Genomic DNA, 16,181 nt, shown 5'->3' on the forward strand with positions numbered 1-16,181 from the left:
AATTGCTTATTACATTGAAGGTTTCGTTTTTTGCTTTTAAGTTGCATACTTTTGTCGTAACATTTTGGGTTGATTTTGATTTTCGAAGGTCCACCGGTCCAAATTTGTTTTGTAATTTTACCGGCCATAAGCTAAAAAGGTTGAGAACCACTCCTGTATAGCATTGATTTTTAACCAGGTGTATCGTACACCCCAGGGATCAAAAGGTCTGACTTTTAGACTTTGAGGTCTTAAACAATGCGCTAATTTGACTTAACAAATCTGCATAAGAAGATTAAGTTTAATGATACTTGACCCACCCAAATGCCAACCAGCACCCTAACTCAAATATTGTGCGTTGATTTAATAATTACATAAACCCTTTAGGTCTCAATACATCAATGTGTGACGTAACAATCCTATATACCCTGGACGAGAAATTGTGTTATGGCCACCAGAGTTTTGACTTTTTCCCTCAGCGTACAAATAATTATTAAAGTAACGCACATTATTTGGGTTGGGATTTGGGGTTAATTCTATCTCACTTTTTTGCTATCTTTTGTGAATTTTCAGCGAATATACTTTCAATTTATCTATGCCGGGGGTTTACCTAACTGTCCAATTAGTGCATTGCCACGACCTCAAGGGCTAAAAGTCAGACTTTTCTGCCAACGTATGCCATAATTGTCGTAGACCTTTTTGCGTAGAACTGCACTAATTTCTAACAGATCGGGTGGAATTTTGGGTATCGCTTCTCAACATTCCTAAATACCGAAATCTCAGTGAAAAAGCGATTTCATCCTTGTTCGCATGCCCACTACATACCTTTGCGAGCAAAGATTTTCTGCTCTTGTTGAGATTAAAAACAAAAAAGAAATTTTATCAAGGATGTTTATAGCAGACTTGGACAACTAGATTTATTTTAGCTTTTTAAAATTAGATTAGAATTAAAATTAGAGCATTTTTAGTTTTTCCAAATTAGATTAGAATTAGAATTAGATCGTTTCTAATTTTTTCAAATTAGATTAGAATTAGAATTACCGAATTCCTAAAAAATCAACTAGAATTTTAACTAGAATCACATTTAGTTTTTACAACCAATTTAATTTAATCACAATTTATTCTTATAAGAACGTGAATGGTAAATATGTGTGTGCTAATTTGTATGCCTTTTAAAGCTTTGTAGCCTGTAAAAATTACATACAAGTCGTTCCAACCAGAAAATTTTAATTGAAATTCTGTGTTTGAACTGAGAGCCTAAAAATGCCGTTGGACAAAGTAGCATTTTTGGTAAAATCCAAATTATATTAGAACTAGAATTAGAGAAAACAAGCAATTCACAAATTAGATTAGAAGTAGAATTAGCCGCATTTTGCTCTAATTCAATAAATTAGAAAACTAGAATTATCTAGTTGTCCAAGTCTGGTTTATAGGCTTATGATAGGAGCACTCTAAACAAGGTTATACTGCAGTGGTTTGATTCAGCCGGTTCGCACCAGTTCTATAGAACCGTCTCACGAAATTGTATGAGATCAGCGAACCGGTTAGCATGGGAACACACAATAAAAAGTATTTCCGACCCGTCGATGTAATTTATTCGGCCCGCCGCCTCTTTGACAATTTAGACACGACTCGGTTTTATATATTTTTTGACTATTTTAACTACGGAAGTGCGAAAATTTTTAGTGCTTCGCGCGACATCCTTCTACATCCGGTTTGTTTACGTTTTAATGTTGTCTTTTCACCTATATTAGCGCTGCTTTACCGTTGCGCCGTGGAAGGCAGCCAAGTGCGTCACGGAAAACGCATTCAAATTGGACGTATATTTTTTATCATATTTTTATTTTCGGTAATGTAATAAAAACTTGCAAGAAATTTAAAAGAAATGCCGGTCTACCAAAAAAATTTACAGCCTTCTTAAATGTTATTACGATCCGAGGTCCGGCTGATTCACGGTGGTTTTAACATGAAAATAACACAATTATTAGTTATCATTTTGTGCGGCCCGCAGAGATCTTTGTGAGTTTGATTTTGGCCCGCGAATAGAAAAAGGTTGCCGACCCCTGATTTAGACCAACGACATAATAAGGGCAAATGCGCTGTAGGCTAATATTCAGAACAGAATAAGATCAAAATCGTCTAAATAAGACATAAATCTGCCAGAATACGTCCTAAATGCATCGGAATAAAGCCTAAATTGCCAACATCACGCCTGAAACTGTATAGGTAGTGGGTAATTAGGATCGGAGAACGTCGGTCTGGCATCGGCCGTTTCGCTGTCGACGTTTGGACGCCCTACAAATCAGACTTGGGCAAAATACGGCCCACCAAGCCATTTAATCTGGCACGCGGCTCATTTTTCTTAAAATAAAAACCATGGTGACTCACATGTTTGGTTGTAAGATAAATAAACACTCTTTCCAGGATGGATCTATTACCCGCCAATCTCCATTTTAGTTTTAAGACCAAAAAGGAAATCTCTTTTTTTTTTTTAAGTTCCAAGCGTTTTTTGAGCGTCTTTTTAGACAGAAGTCGCCCTCTGTACTGTGACTCTTTTAAACGAAAGTTTGTCAAACTTAATATTCCGTCTTAAAAATATCTAAATGAAAATTAGTACATTAACCGTTTACCAACCTCTGAACATATCGATTTCTCATTTTGACAAATAAATTTGGTTAATGACATGTTTTTGTTTTTCCAAATTTATACCGTTTTTGCAATATGTCAAATTGTATAGCAAACACATCGGCAACGTATAAAGCCTCAAAAAGCAAAAAAGGCATTTTTGGTTTTCTGTGCAAAATTTTCACTTATTTTAACCTTGGGCGTTGCATGAGTTAACGCCCCTGACTACTTGGTTAATGCCAACATATCAAGAAATGTACATATATTTATCTGTAATCAATGTGTGACGTCCCCCTCTAAATATAAATTAAAACATTTGAACCAAATAGCCGCGATTTTCGATTTCGCGCGATGTCTTGTCGCCTTCAAATCGTCTACAGGTGTACGTACATTTGCTCACAACTCCCAACGTAATATAACATATGTTATTTAGCTTACTAGGTTTTTAGCGTCATATTACGTAATTTAGGATCCTATTTTAGACCTGGCCCGCCACATCATTTTGTTTTCTCATGCGGAAAATATTTGTCCACCCCTACCCGAGATTGACCGGCGTTAGAGCGCCGCTGTTTTGGTACCGCATTTTTGGCTCTGTTTAGGGTTATTGGTGGGTAATCGGTGGGGTGTGAAAATGGTTAGAGTGATAATTGTTAGGTGAGTTAGTGACAGGAACGTGCAGTCAGGGGAGGCAGGTGATGAGGCACTGCCTCACCTGCCAACATCTGGCAAAGCAGAAGATATATCAAGCAAAAGTCATATCAGTTAATCTCTACCGCAAATTTTACGTTTCCATACCTAAAGCGTGCTTTATTTTTTTGTATTTCTGTTGCGTTTTTCATATCAAGCGTTCACGCGGTCAAAATCATTGAAATACGCAAAGTGAGGCAACGCCGTTCCTCTCTTCAGATCAAGCCGTTCCTCTCTTCAGATGAGACTTGGACAACTAGATAATTTTAGTTTTCTAATTCATTGAATTAGAGAAAAATGCGGCTAATTCTACTTCTAATCTAATTTGTATTTTACCAATAATGCTACTTTGTCCAACTGCATTTTTAGTCTCTCAGTTCAAACACAGAATTTAAATTTAAATTTTCTGGCTGGAACGACTTGTATGTAATTTTTACTGTCTCAAAAGCATAAAAATGCATACAAATTAGCACACACATATTTACCATTCACGTTCTTAAAAGAATAAATTGTGATTAAATTAAATTGGTTGTAAAAACTAAATGTGATTCTAGTTCAAATTCTTGTAATGTGGCCCGAAAAAAAAAAATTTTTTTTTGGACACATGTTGTTTTTGTACGAATTATTATTTTTTTTTTCAGTCAATTTTTTTGTTGTTCACTTTTGACAAAGAAAAAAACATAGTTGGAACATGAAATTTTCACAACTGGTAAATACCCTCCCAAATTTGTTTCTAATATAAAATTTTTGTGCACAAGATCTAAGGGGAGGTTTTTAGGGGGGCAAAACTGTCATTTTTTGTTAATTTTGGTTTTAAGCACTTTTCAGAGATAAAAAAATGTAAAAAAAATCTGATATATTTATGGATGATGGATACATGACATATACAATGCTAAGTAACAAAATTTTAAACCTTACCCCTGAACTTTTCATCCGGGGGGTCAAAATGCACAACACTTTAGGAAATTTCAATGATATATTTACACTAGAAGAAAATGACATAAACATCTGAAAATTTCACAAATGTTAGAGAACCATTTAAAGCTGATGTTAAAATAAACATTTTACCTCTTGAAAAAAAGGGGAGTAATTTAGGGGGGTAAAATTAAAATTCGGCCGTTTTTGTGTTTAGAGGTGTCTAAAAAACTAAAGAAAACATTGTTAAATAGTTTTCAATTATAAAGACAAATTATAGATTGCTCCTCAGGCCAATTTTGAACTTCAATTTAAAATAATTAACCTATGGGGGAAAATAACTAAACAAAAATATAGAAATTAAAGTGATTTCATTCATAGAATAAAAACTGGAAACAGAGTGGTGTACACTGCCTCCACAATTTTTCATTTCAATCTGCGGCGGTAAAATATGTTGTTTTGTAAAAGCAATAAGTTAATTTACTAAGAGAAGCCTCTTTTTAAAAGGCAAGTCGCACGCGCTTAGTTTCAGTAAGACAAGCCACTTCGCACAATGAATGTTGCACGCGCTGGACAAAAAAAGCACAGTAGGCAGCCAGACGCTTCGCGGCCAGAATAAAGCAAGCGATATGAACAAATTCTGCATTGAAGGTTTTCTGCCGCTAGGTTAGAGTATATAGCTGTAAAGAACTAAATCGATTACGTCACACTATTGACTTTTGTCCCCAATGAGAGGCGTACAGGGGTGCAAGAAAAAATTGTCAAATATTTTTTAATTATGAAGACAAGTTATAGGTTTGCTTCGCAGCCAAATTTATATTAAGACCACTGACAATCATTCTTGTAAAAGTGCACCATGTCCAACCTATACCACGCAACTTCGGGCCACATCCGCTTTTGCCTGCTAAAGCACCGAAACTGGAAGCACAACATTGGGAGTATATGGACACTGACAAATAAGACCCGTTTAAAGAATATAGAATAACTAAGGAATGACACCCTGGTAAAGTATATTAGAACTGCGCTGTACCCCCCTGGTATAATATAGTAGAACCGCACCATACCCCCTGATATAATATAGTAGAACCGCGCTATACCCTCTGGAAAAATATACAAAAACCGCACACCCTGTCAACCGCACAACACGTTAACTGAGAAGAGGCCTTGTTTACAAGCGGATAGCGGCCCTAAGTAGCCACAGACAATCGAATGCTGACCGCCGAGATAATCGCGGAACAGGACATTTAGCATTTACACTTAGGTGCGAGTAGACAATAAATCTGGGGCATAAGCCGTTACAGCGTAAATTGCACAATAAACACAAAATCTCTTAGTCGGTAAATAGTCGTGCGCTACACCAGCATATTTATTTGTGTTCGATACGCAGTTCATACAATGGCAAAAGCTAAACAAAAAGAGTTCACTGGTTAGTGATGTACTTCGGGATTGGGTTAGGGCAGGGGTCGGCAACCTTTACATCTTTGGCCCGCCATATAAAACGAATTGCTTCCGTGGCAAAATTTAGTTAGACCACGCTGCTCTAGATTATAACTTTACAGTTTTTTTACAAAGATAACGTCGGTTGGTCTTATTAAGTTGTTGCGTATGGGCCTATTTTTTCGGTGGGCCTGGGGCTGCAGCCCCCTTAGCCCCTGCCTTAATCCGCCCCTGATTAGGATTACTATAAATTCGGTGAATTACGCGTGGACTGGGGTGTATAACTTTTGAGTAAACATAAAAAGGGTTTACCATTCCGAAAAAGGTTGACAAGCACTGCTGTATAATCCTACACCGCAGTGTAGGTTTGCTGAATTCGCGTCTTACAGATAACACTGGTCAGCATCCTAAAAGTTTGCAGAAAAATTCAACTTAACCAACTGTTGTTTTTCTGGAAATCTAAAGTAACCTAATAGCGATTTCGAGTCAGTAGCCAGCCGAAATTATTATTATTATTTTTTTTTGGGGGGGGGGAAAGAGTTTGAACTTGTACCAGTAAGAGTATTTGTTTTGGATACCCCCTATCGATGCTGAAAAAGACAAGACACGCTCAATAGGCAAACTATAATTTAATAACTTGAAGCTGCTACCTCAGAGATAAATCGACTTTATATAAAACATTAGCAAATAACTATATTTACAACAATTCAGTAATGACATTACGATTAAAAGTCCATTCGTCGCTTCCGCCAGCGAGGTTCGTTACAGCTTGATCGTCTTTTCATTTATCCTTTCACGTTAACAATGAAACACATATAAAACTATAAGAGCCTGGAAAGTCATCGCTGAGCGTAACCAGGTTTTGACCCGTTTCATACACGGGAATGACCGCTCAGGCTCAACGATTGTTGTAAGTAATGGCATGATAATTTCAATTGCGGTGCTAACGCTTGGGTAATCTTGAGCGTTTAAAAAAACCCCTGTAAGCATTCTTCGTTGATTTAAGGGCCCAAAGAATATCTCCGCAGGCTTACTTCGCTATCAAGCTTATACTAAGAGTACAAGCGCTTATTTATCAGGAGGGGGAATTGATATTATCGGGAGGGGGAATTGATAGCAAAGCGAAAAACTGTGGGTTGTCTTTGAATCGTTCCCTGAGAGAGCAGATCAGGCCGTATGGGGTATATACTAAACGATGAAGTACTGTAAAGCCGGTTCAGCACAGTTATCACGATAAACTTGTACCTCGACTACTATGGGCATTATCAGCTCTTTTATGCCAGCTAATTCACTAGCTTCACTATAAATGTTCGATGAAAAAGTCCATGCGTTCTTCTTCAAGAACGCTCTAAAGAGAACGAATAAGGCTCATCACAAATGGTATTCTGACTCCGACAGTGTGAAGCTTACGCGCTAATGGTTCTACGAGGGCCGAAAATCGCCAAATCAAACACACAGCGTAAGTAACAGCGGACTTCTCTAGAGCAGATTTTAAAGACAACTCCTTGGCCCTCGCTTCACTGCTTGCCTCTCTCATCAAAAAACCAAGAATAGCAAGTAAACCCCAAAAATATCGCACGACTCGTCAGCCATTACAGACACAAACGAGTTGTTTGCCTCGGTGACTATTTCGTGCACTATCAAATTGCTGGCTACCCTGAGAATTTCATTTGAGATCATTGGGCTTGTATACTTCGCATTTTCTGCCATTCCAGCAAAATGCTTTTTTAAACCTTCATCCACGGCGTAGATCCAAAATTGAAAAAGATTCCCAAAATTTCCTTATGCTGGGAAATTTCACGCACAGCTATGTTCCTTGAGGCACAGAATATCATGCACAGTCTTAACAATAGAAGTCATTGTGTTTCTATTTTCTCTCTTTTACAGCATATTTTGCCTCCAAGCTCGTACACACATTTTTGTCAGTTTCTATGCTTGGGACAAAAATTTTAGCAGCATAAGTGGCTTCGTTGTGGTAAACGTGTCCCGGTGTGGTAGGCGGCAGCCTTCTCAATGAATTTTTTCAATGCATGTTTTTTTGACAAAAGCAGCATTTATAAGATGTCCATGATTTAGACGTGCTTGCCTCACAATCAGAAACCCCTTCTCCAGATAGTTGAGTGAATACCAGGGGTCGGCAACCTACTGCCCGCGGGCCAGATCCGGCCAGCCAATGTAATTCATCCGGCCCGCCGCCTATTTGACAAACTATAGACACGAGTTCATTTCACATACTTTTTGACTTTTAACTACTCAATTGCGAAAATTTTTTGCGCTTAGTGCGAATGACTTTTGATACATTCGATTTGTTTACGTTTTGATGATGTCTTTTCAACTATAAATCAGCGCTTTTTTACCGTTGCGGCGTGGAAGGCTGACATTTTTTAATTTTTGGCAATGTCATAAACACTTCACAAAAAATGCCGGTATTGTATACCAAAAAAAAAATTGCGCTCGATTCGCTCGCCAGGTGCACCCAGACTTAAAAAGGTTAACAAACACTAAACTAGATTAAAACCATTAAAGTTATCGCGGTCCTTCAAAGTGGTTGTATTACATTTTTCATTAGTTGTATGGATGAAGACGTGTGGACTCGAATTTTACAAACAAATGCCTTTTTTCGTGCTTTGCGCAAACCTTTTACTGCCTCCCTAAATGAAATCAAACACGTATTTAGGTGCAAAAAAATGGGTGGGGGAGATTTTCTACCCTGGCTTATATCGGCTATTTTTGTTTCTGATTTTTTCCGAGGCCATTTTACAAAGTTACGTCCAAAAATGTGCGTTTTTTAATACTTCGCTTTAGTTTAAACTAAATAATATTATGTCTATTACGTTAATGGCCTCTTAATCATAGTGTAAAATATTTTTACTTAGATGAATGTGACATACACAAAGCTAATAAAAATACATTGTTACGTCATACAAATAGTTGTACGCCAAGTGGCCTAGATAGGTCTGTATAAACAAATTACCGCTCAGTTCCATTTGCAGTTTTGTCTCGCATGACAAGGGTCTAACTTTATTGAGGAAGGGTTCAAAGCACGAACCGCTACCCTAAATACGCTTGAGTTAGACTCTAGGTTCAAGGTTTCCAACTTTTATTTTGTCGACTTGTGTTTCTAAATATATCTTGGCAAAATGCATGACAAAACTGACTAAAAGTGCACTTCTTAAATGCGACGATTTTACTCACACGTAGCCTAAGGCTTTTTGCGCACGTCACAGTGTTGTCGAACTGCGTCAGACAACCGCAGAGTAAACAGGCTTTTTATTTTGCAAAAAAACAGAGCAATATCTCCAAGAACTACGTGGTTAAAATATCACATTAGTTTCATTGAAACGGCTTTCCTGTCGTTTTTAATTCTAATCTGTATATTTCGTGAAGCCTAATCCTCACTTTAGGGAGAAAAGTAAATAGAAATCTTTTTTCGCTGCAGTCGCATACCAGACAGTGGTTTCAGTGACGTTGCTCGGAGTTAAGAGAAATTCACTTTGCAAAACGAATGTAAGCTTAAGTGCTCGTTTCATATAAATTGCTTCAGAGGCGGGATCTTCTATTTTGCTCTTTATGAAAATAGAAATAATTTATGCTTCTTAAAATTTTAATTCGGTGACGCTTGTTATATTGGTGCCATTTTGGAAATGTTATTTGTATAGAGTGCTTTTTTACTTATTTTGATGATAGTGGTTTTAGTTGATAGGACATGTCAGCAACTTCCGTGAAATTTACCCCTCGACCAATATCCGGCCTATCAATTACCGCTGTTTACCTTTTGTTTAGCTGCCATCTGTATGACGCGCATCTATGCGCACTCGCTTCCGTGTTAAAATCCCAAATATTACTGCGTAACGAGTAAAGCCGAAGTGCAGGGACTCTGGTCTAGATGTATCAGATACTTAGACAACAAACCGCAAGGAGAAATAGCCAAAACATGAGCTGTCAAAGGACTTTCAACGCCCATGTTTTTAATTGAAATTCAAATAAATATAGACAACAAACGGACAACAGGTACACTTTTTTCATTACATCATACCGTAACCAGTGGTTAGGTCTTATTCTGTGCATTACCACCAACGTCAATTGTGAAAAAGTGTCTTTTACTTCGTGGTATTTTCATGATATATGTATCTTAAAATACTAATGTGTCGAGTTTAGCAAAAAATGCATTGGAATAAATTGTTCCGAAAGTTAATTAGGTTGTGCTGATGTAGCGGAAAAGGGCATATAATGTGTGAACAATTTTCGTATACATTCACATTTTTAGCAGCTTGCGCTATATGAACACGCAATCGGTGTTCGTTAAGGCAGTAAAAATTCTTGGTTGACTTCGTCGGACTAAAAAAAAACGAAAAAAAAAGTTTTTCGTAGATAATTTATTCCAGTAGGCTATTTAATTACGATTTTTCATCGTTAAAGCTCCAATTCCTTTTGGTGTGAAAAATAAATTTTTCCCATCGTGAAATAGAAAAAAAATGACCGTCGTCTTGTGAGGTTGTATTATAAATATGTATCAAGAAGGTCCGTTGGTCTTCTAACTGGCATACAATTTTAACCTTTTTATTCTAAGTATCTAATCAAACTTATATTTTATATCACTGAGTATTTGCCTATTTTTTTTTCATTGAAAATGAAGGAATATACTTGCGTGCAGCGTGAAAAATTTCAGAATATGTGGTGTTGTTTATTTAGCGCCCGGAATTTATTTTTGATGTCGTTAGAGCACTCTATCAATTTAACGAGCAATTTGCCTAAACATTGTTTTGTTTTCACGTCTTTTCACATAATTGAATAACAAACATTAAAATACAATAAAGGATTTAAGCAAATTGAGCTATTCGCTAACAGCCCTATTTGACCTACTTTTGAAACACCAAACGTAAATAGTTTAATAAAGCCATAAATTGTTAAGAGATTATTGAGCGGCCATAACCTTTCCAAACTTTTTTTTGTCTGTGTCAACCTCGGGAAAAAAACTCCACTGACTTTACGTAAAACATCGATAAATTGGTGGCAAGTGATTTTTTGCTTACGAAACTTCTGTGTAGAAATGCATTGGTTAGTCAATGACGAATCACACCAGTTGTAATAGTTAAGAATAGTCGCATCGATATGGGCGCCAACAATTGTTTACTGATGACATCATATTGTACGGCGTCAGATAATTGCGTTAGCTTGGAATCTTTGTAGATTTTTACAACCTTTGTAGCATTTTTTTAGATATGGTTCATACTATCGTAAATAAGTAAACTTGAAGACAAAATTAAAGATTCATATGGTTATGTACACATTTCTTTGAATAATACAAAACAAATGTTACGTCGTAAGTCAACGGATCGCGCGTGACGCGTGACGCGTCGGCGAAAGGAAAAAGGCAATGAAGTCAAGTACTAAAATTAGCCATTACCCGATATCCCAAACGAGAAGCGAGCGTGTGACGCCCATATAAAAACTCGGCGCAGTGACGCAACAATCGTCAGAAGCCTTCGAATAGCGAGACAACAAGCTTATACGTACGATTTGAAATTGTTGTAAGCAAAAATGTAATGACTTTTATTTGATTTTTTATAATACAGGATTTATGAGATCATATTAAACATTGCCTTGTAGCTTTTCTATCTGTTGGTCGAATGAAACTTCAAATGATGACGCATGGTCAGAATGATCTAACTCAAGGAAGGACATCACCTTATTACATTCCAAACTTGCACCAGGAGCGGATTTCAGATGTAAACTACCCGGTCGATCTGCGACAAAGTAGATTGTCAACCGAATTCGAGCGGAGCCAGCCATTTTATCAACAGTGCTCAATGCCATCTGCTACACACGACACCGCAAACCACCAAGACAGTGCTTCGATGTCCAGCGTTCTATCCGACGAACTTATGCTTGTTGAAGAACACCTTCGACCGCTAATTAAGCAAGAATTGCGTTATTCAATTCAAAGCAAGCGAATTGCTCGTGGCCTTCCGACAACTTTTGAAAGTGAAAATGTTCTGTCAGAAAATGAGGTAAATAAAGCATCCTTCAGTTTAAAAACTAACGGTGCCCAAACAACGTACCGAGCAAAAGTAGGCTATAAATTGTCTACCCTTTTCAAACAAATATGCCTTACTTTAAACATTTGCTTGATTTCGATTTTTTTTAATGACAGTTTTTTATCTTATTAGTAGAGGTTGTCTCCAGGCAAATTTGTAAACATCAACGAACGTTGATATTTCTAGGTTTTTCAATCAAAAATTGCTTTACGTTGGAGATTAGCTTCCTTCTATCGTTAATTTCTATTATGGAAAAACTTGCTTATATATATATATAAATCAGGTTTTCACTTTAATTATGTTTTTGACTTTAATCCGATCATTTCTTACAACCCAGTTCAAATAGATGTACCTAACCAAGTAATTGCTGTTTTAGGTTCCCTCGCCGGATACGATACTTAAGCGGGCTCGTAGACGCGAAAGAAACAAAGTAGCCGCTGCAAAATGTAGATTCAAGAAAAAAATGGTGTCAGAAAAGCTACAAGAGGTACATTATTTGAATCCTAAATCTAACTATTGCTTGGTAAGGATGCATGAGCCACGACCGGATTAAGGTTTTGGTGGACCTGGGGATATATATGCTAGTGTGAGGCCTATTGATTTCGTATTAATTGTGAGGCTATAAAAATCAGCTATGACGCCACAAATTTCGTCATAACGTGACGTCATAATTTAAGTAATATTAAGAAGTGTGCGGTATTCAATAAACTTCTGTGTGCAATACTGCAATTAAAGATTTGCACTTTTTTTTACAAAGATCGCAGTGAGTCTATTTTTTAGGCGAGCATGGGACTGTAGCACCATCAGCCCCTGATCTAATCCGGCCCTGGCATGACCGACACGCTGCAAGTAGAAACTTCCATTTGTCTTTTTCATTTTTAAATGTTCGTGTAGTTTATTTTCTTGAACATGACACGAACCGTTTGATCATTTTCTTTAAAAAAAGTTGTACGCTGGGGAATGTGTTTTCTTCAATTCGCTTGCTAGTATTATTTTTACAATTTCTCCGACTCATTAATTTATAGGATTTCGCTTCGCTCCGCCGAACTTAATAGAGACAGCGTCCTCAGGTAATAGAAACAACGAATAAACAGCGCAAAAAAGGCGCTTGCATGTAAAACTGGCAAAATGTGCCAAAGTTGTTTAATACCTGTGATTTTATTTTGCTAAACGTTAGTTTGGCACTGTAGTCATGTAACTCAGCATCTGCAAACGAGTTTATTATGTCATAATTACGAATTTTAGATAAGTCGCAAATTGCTCGGTATAAGAATATTTCTAAGATTAGGTTATTTATTGCGTTTTCTTTCTAGAATCTATGATAGTAAAAGCTTGCGAAAATATGGTTTGGGTAATGGCCTGGTGCAAGCCCCCGTGACAACACTGCACATTGTACAGTGAGTAGTCAGGTCACCGTATCAGCTAAATTTCAGAAACGGCAAAACAAGACTAATATAAATGAGAAGAATAGATTAAGTGATCGGCTTAAAATAATGTGAGTCAGTCAAGACAAAAAATACTTAAAAAAAAAATTCGTGTAAGCCAAACTCGAAAAAGTGTTTTTCCTAAAGAGTCCTTGGAACCCCAACCCCCGTTGATTTCCTATTGTTTATTTAGTATACATTTTGATTAAAGGAATCAGAACATTTGGAGCACATCAATTTGACGTTAAAAAGGGAGATTGAAAAGCTGCAAGATGAGCGCCAGAAGCTGATGTACATTCTGAACCTGCATAGACCCACCTGCATTGTTCGCAGTCCGTCGATAGGAAACCACACGAACGCAGCGTATGGTCAAGACGAAGTTGCTGATAACAAAAACAAAGCACAACTTCAGCCAACATGTTCACTGTTAACTGCATCTGGCGAAAATTTGGGACAAGTACAAGAAACAGTTGAACATTCTCAGCCCACATGGGGATCACAAACCGAGCAAGAACAGTATTTGGATAATTTACTACGATCACCAGCCGTGTGCTTAAAACAATAATTGCCAAACAACGTTTGCGGTATAACAAGAACGTTATATCACATGCCAATTACCATTCACGTCGTCACCAAGCTTTTCCTTAAAATACGCTGACCTTTGTAACACACATTGAACTAGTGGTATTTGAGCACTTAAGGGTAGCTGAAATAAAAGGTATGACATAATTGCCCTTTTTCCAAAGTCCTAAACTTATTTAAGTTTGGAGTACCGTTTGAACAAAAGTGTTCCATGGCACTAAACATTACAAATCAAAAACACAGACGCGTTTCCGTAAAACTATTTTCGTGGATTATTGATACTTACTTCATATCAAGTGAGAGATCTACCATTTTTCTGTAAAATCCTAAGATTCTAGCTTTTGGTGGACAAGGTGATGGGAGAACTTTTATTATATCATACATTATAATAACTCCTGCTGTTATGCTGTTGTAAGCATTAATCTTTTTAAAGTGCCTTATACGACAAAATTGTTATTCGGTGAACTATTCCTGTGTTATACGTTGTTAATACTTTGACCTTCGCAATAACTGTGAAACGTAGTCTACATATCAGAGATAAGTATATAAACATTATTATTACTAACTACATTGAAAGGTTCGAAACCCACTTTAAGCTCGTTGGTGCACATTTGCTGTATATAACGCAAAGTCGATCAGCATAACAAAAGGGTCAGATAGTTAGCTCGGTTTAAAGGAGCATTAAGCCTAAAAAAGAAATGAAAGTTATACCTCACAAGAAAAAACGTTATTAGAGCATGCTTCATGCCAACTGGTAGTATCGCAGGGTGGACAATTTGCACTCTCGCCAATACGAGTGCAACTCGCTTGGGGCGATTGCTGACCAACACCCACTTGCCCGACTGGCGAGTTTTCCTATTTTAGTTAATTGTTATCAGATCTAATAGACGAAAAATATCAAAGTTAAAGGCCAAGTATTGCTTAAATCGCTAGCAAATCATTATTGTGCAAATACAAAAAAACGAATTAAACACTGATAAAAACACCTCTCGCAGTTGGCGAGCCGATATTTTGGCGAATGTTATTTCGTTAGGGCATTAAGTTGCTTAATTTCAACCCTTCAATACTATTGTGTGGTATCGGTGCCGATTGGATAATATATATTGAAATCTAAGAGATGATTAGCGTTCAGGCGTAGCAATTTTTGTTTTGATAATAAATTAATCAAAAAATGGTTTAAACAACTAATTAACCTTCTTTAACAGAAGATTTTTCTGTTGGGTCATCACAAGAATGGTTCCAGAAACTCCTAAAGACGCCATAATGGCGTTATTCATATTCGTTATGGTCCACAACACTTCAAAACGTCTATGAATAGTCCATATTTTAAAGTAAGATAATAACAAAAAATTATATTCGACCAAAGTAACAAAAATTATATTGGACCAAAGCGATCAAACGAATTCATAAGATAATTAAGGGGTCATTGTGTTATTTTGGTAACTTAATGAAACAATGCAAGGTTTTAAACATTTGAATTAAAGTAAAATAACCATTAAGAATTGATAATAGGCTAAACCAGAGCTTATGAACCGGTTCGCCATGGAACGATACCATGTGCGCCGATGGCAAGTGGAAAAATATTCTTAAATGTAAAACATATGTTCTTATTATATTACATTTCTCTTTCGACTTAGCTCATTCATCCCAAAGTTATTTAACGATAAGGCAACTATGATAGGGTTACCATATTTTCGTGCCCTAAAATCCGGACACTCTTTAGTCCCCACTAGCGGTTTTTAAAATGAGGTAGAAACACATTGTCTGTCAATATGACGTCACACTGGCAATGCTTTGCCTGTCCATTGTATACCGGAGCGGATTTTTTAACATAGTGTCGTGAATTCACTAGGCTATTGGGACATCTCTGATTTGACCTCTGGTGATCTCTAGGCTAGGGTTACTATATTTGATACTGCGCAATCCATAACAAATTTATCTCAGTTGGATTGACCAATTTTAGAATATTACCAATACCAAAGTACATTACCGCCATTGCTTTTTTGTGAAGGAAGAATAAACACGAAACTATATACACAAACAGAAAAGTAATGTTGTATTGCAATACACGAATGCGAGTTCTCATTAAGCATTAAACAAAACGACAATTTCCTTGGTATTCTCATTTGGTCTGCAACAGACTTCTTGTTGCGCTATTTTTCTACTGCTTTGAAAATTTTTTCAGCGAACATACGCTCTTATCGTTTCAGACATGCTCTAAATTTTGCAATATCGACCAAGATATAAGGCCTTCAGCTACTAGCCCAGCTCCACTCATCCATGTATCCCAAATAGAGCGCTGTATTGTCGTTTTTGACGTAACAATGAAATTATTACCCGCAACAAACAATTTTAAATAATTCCGGACATTTAAGCATATTTTGGCATTTCCCCCCGGACGCAGTTTGAACACTAAAATTCCGGACATGTCCGGGGAAATCCGGACGTATGGCAACCCTAAACTAGGAGGAAAATAAAATATAAGACGCAAGTA

General features: G+C 36.9%; 1 protein-coding gene across 1 annotated transcript; it reads left to right on the plus strand.

Moving 5' to 3' along the window:
* The first annotated feature begins 11,141 nt into the window (after nucleotides 1-11,141).
* Nucleotides 11,142-14,282, plus strand: LOC146168092 (uncharacterized). Its single transcript, XM_083381034.1, has 3 exons — nucleotides 11,142-11,654; nucleotides 12,058-12,168; nucleotides 13,317-14,282. Exons 1-3 carry the CDS (start codon nucleotides 11,274-11,276, stop codon nucleotides 13,668-13,670), a joined length of 846 nt encoding a protein of 281 aa, XP_083237160.1. The 5' UTR covers nucleotides 11,142-11,273; the 3' UTR covers nucleotides 13,671-14,282.
* Nucleotides 14,283-16,181: the final 1,899 nt, after the last annotated feature.

The sequence above is a fragment of the Ascidiella aspersa genome, chromosome 1, assembly GCF_963924565.1.
Source record: "Ascidiella aspersa chromosome 1, kaAscAspe10.2, whole genome shotgun sequence".
NCBI lineage: Eukaryota > Metazoa > Chordata > Ascidiacea > Phlebobranchia > Ascidiidae > Ascidiella > Ascidiella aspersa.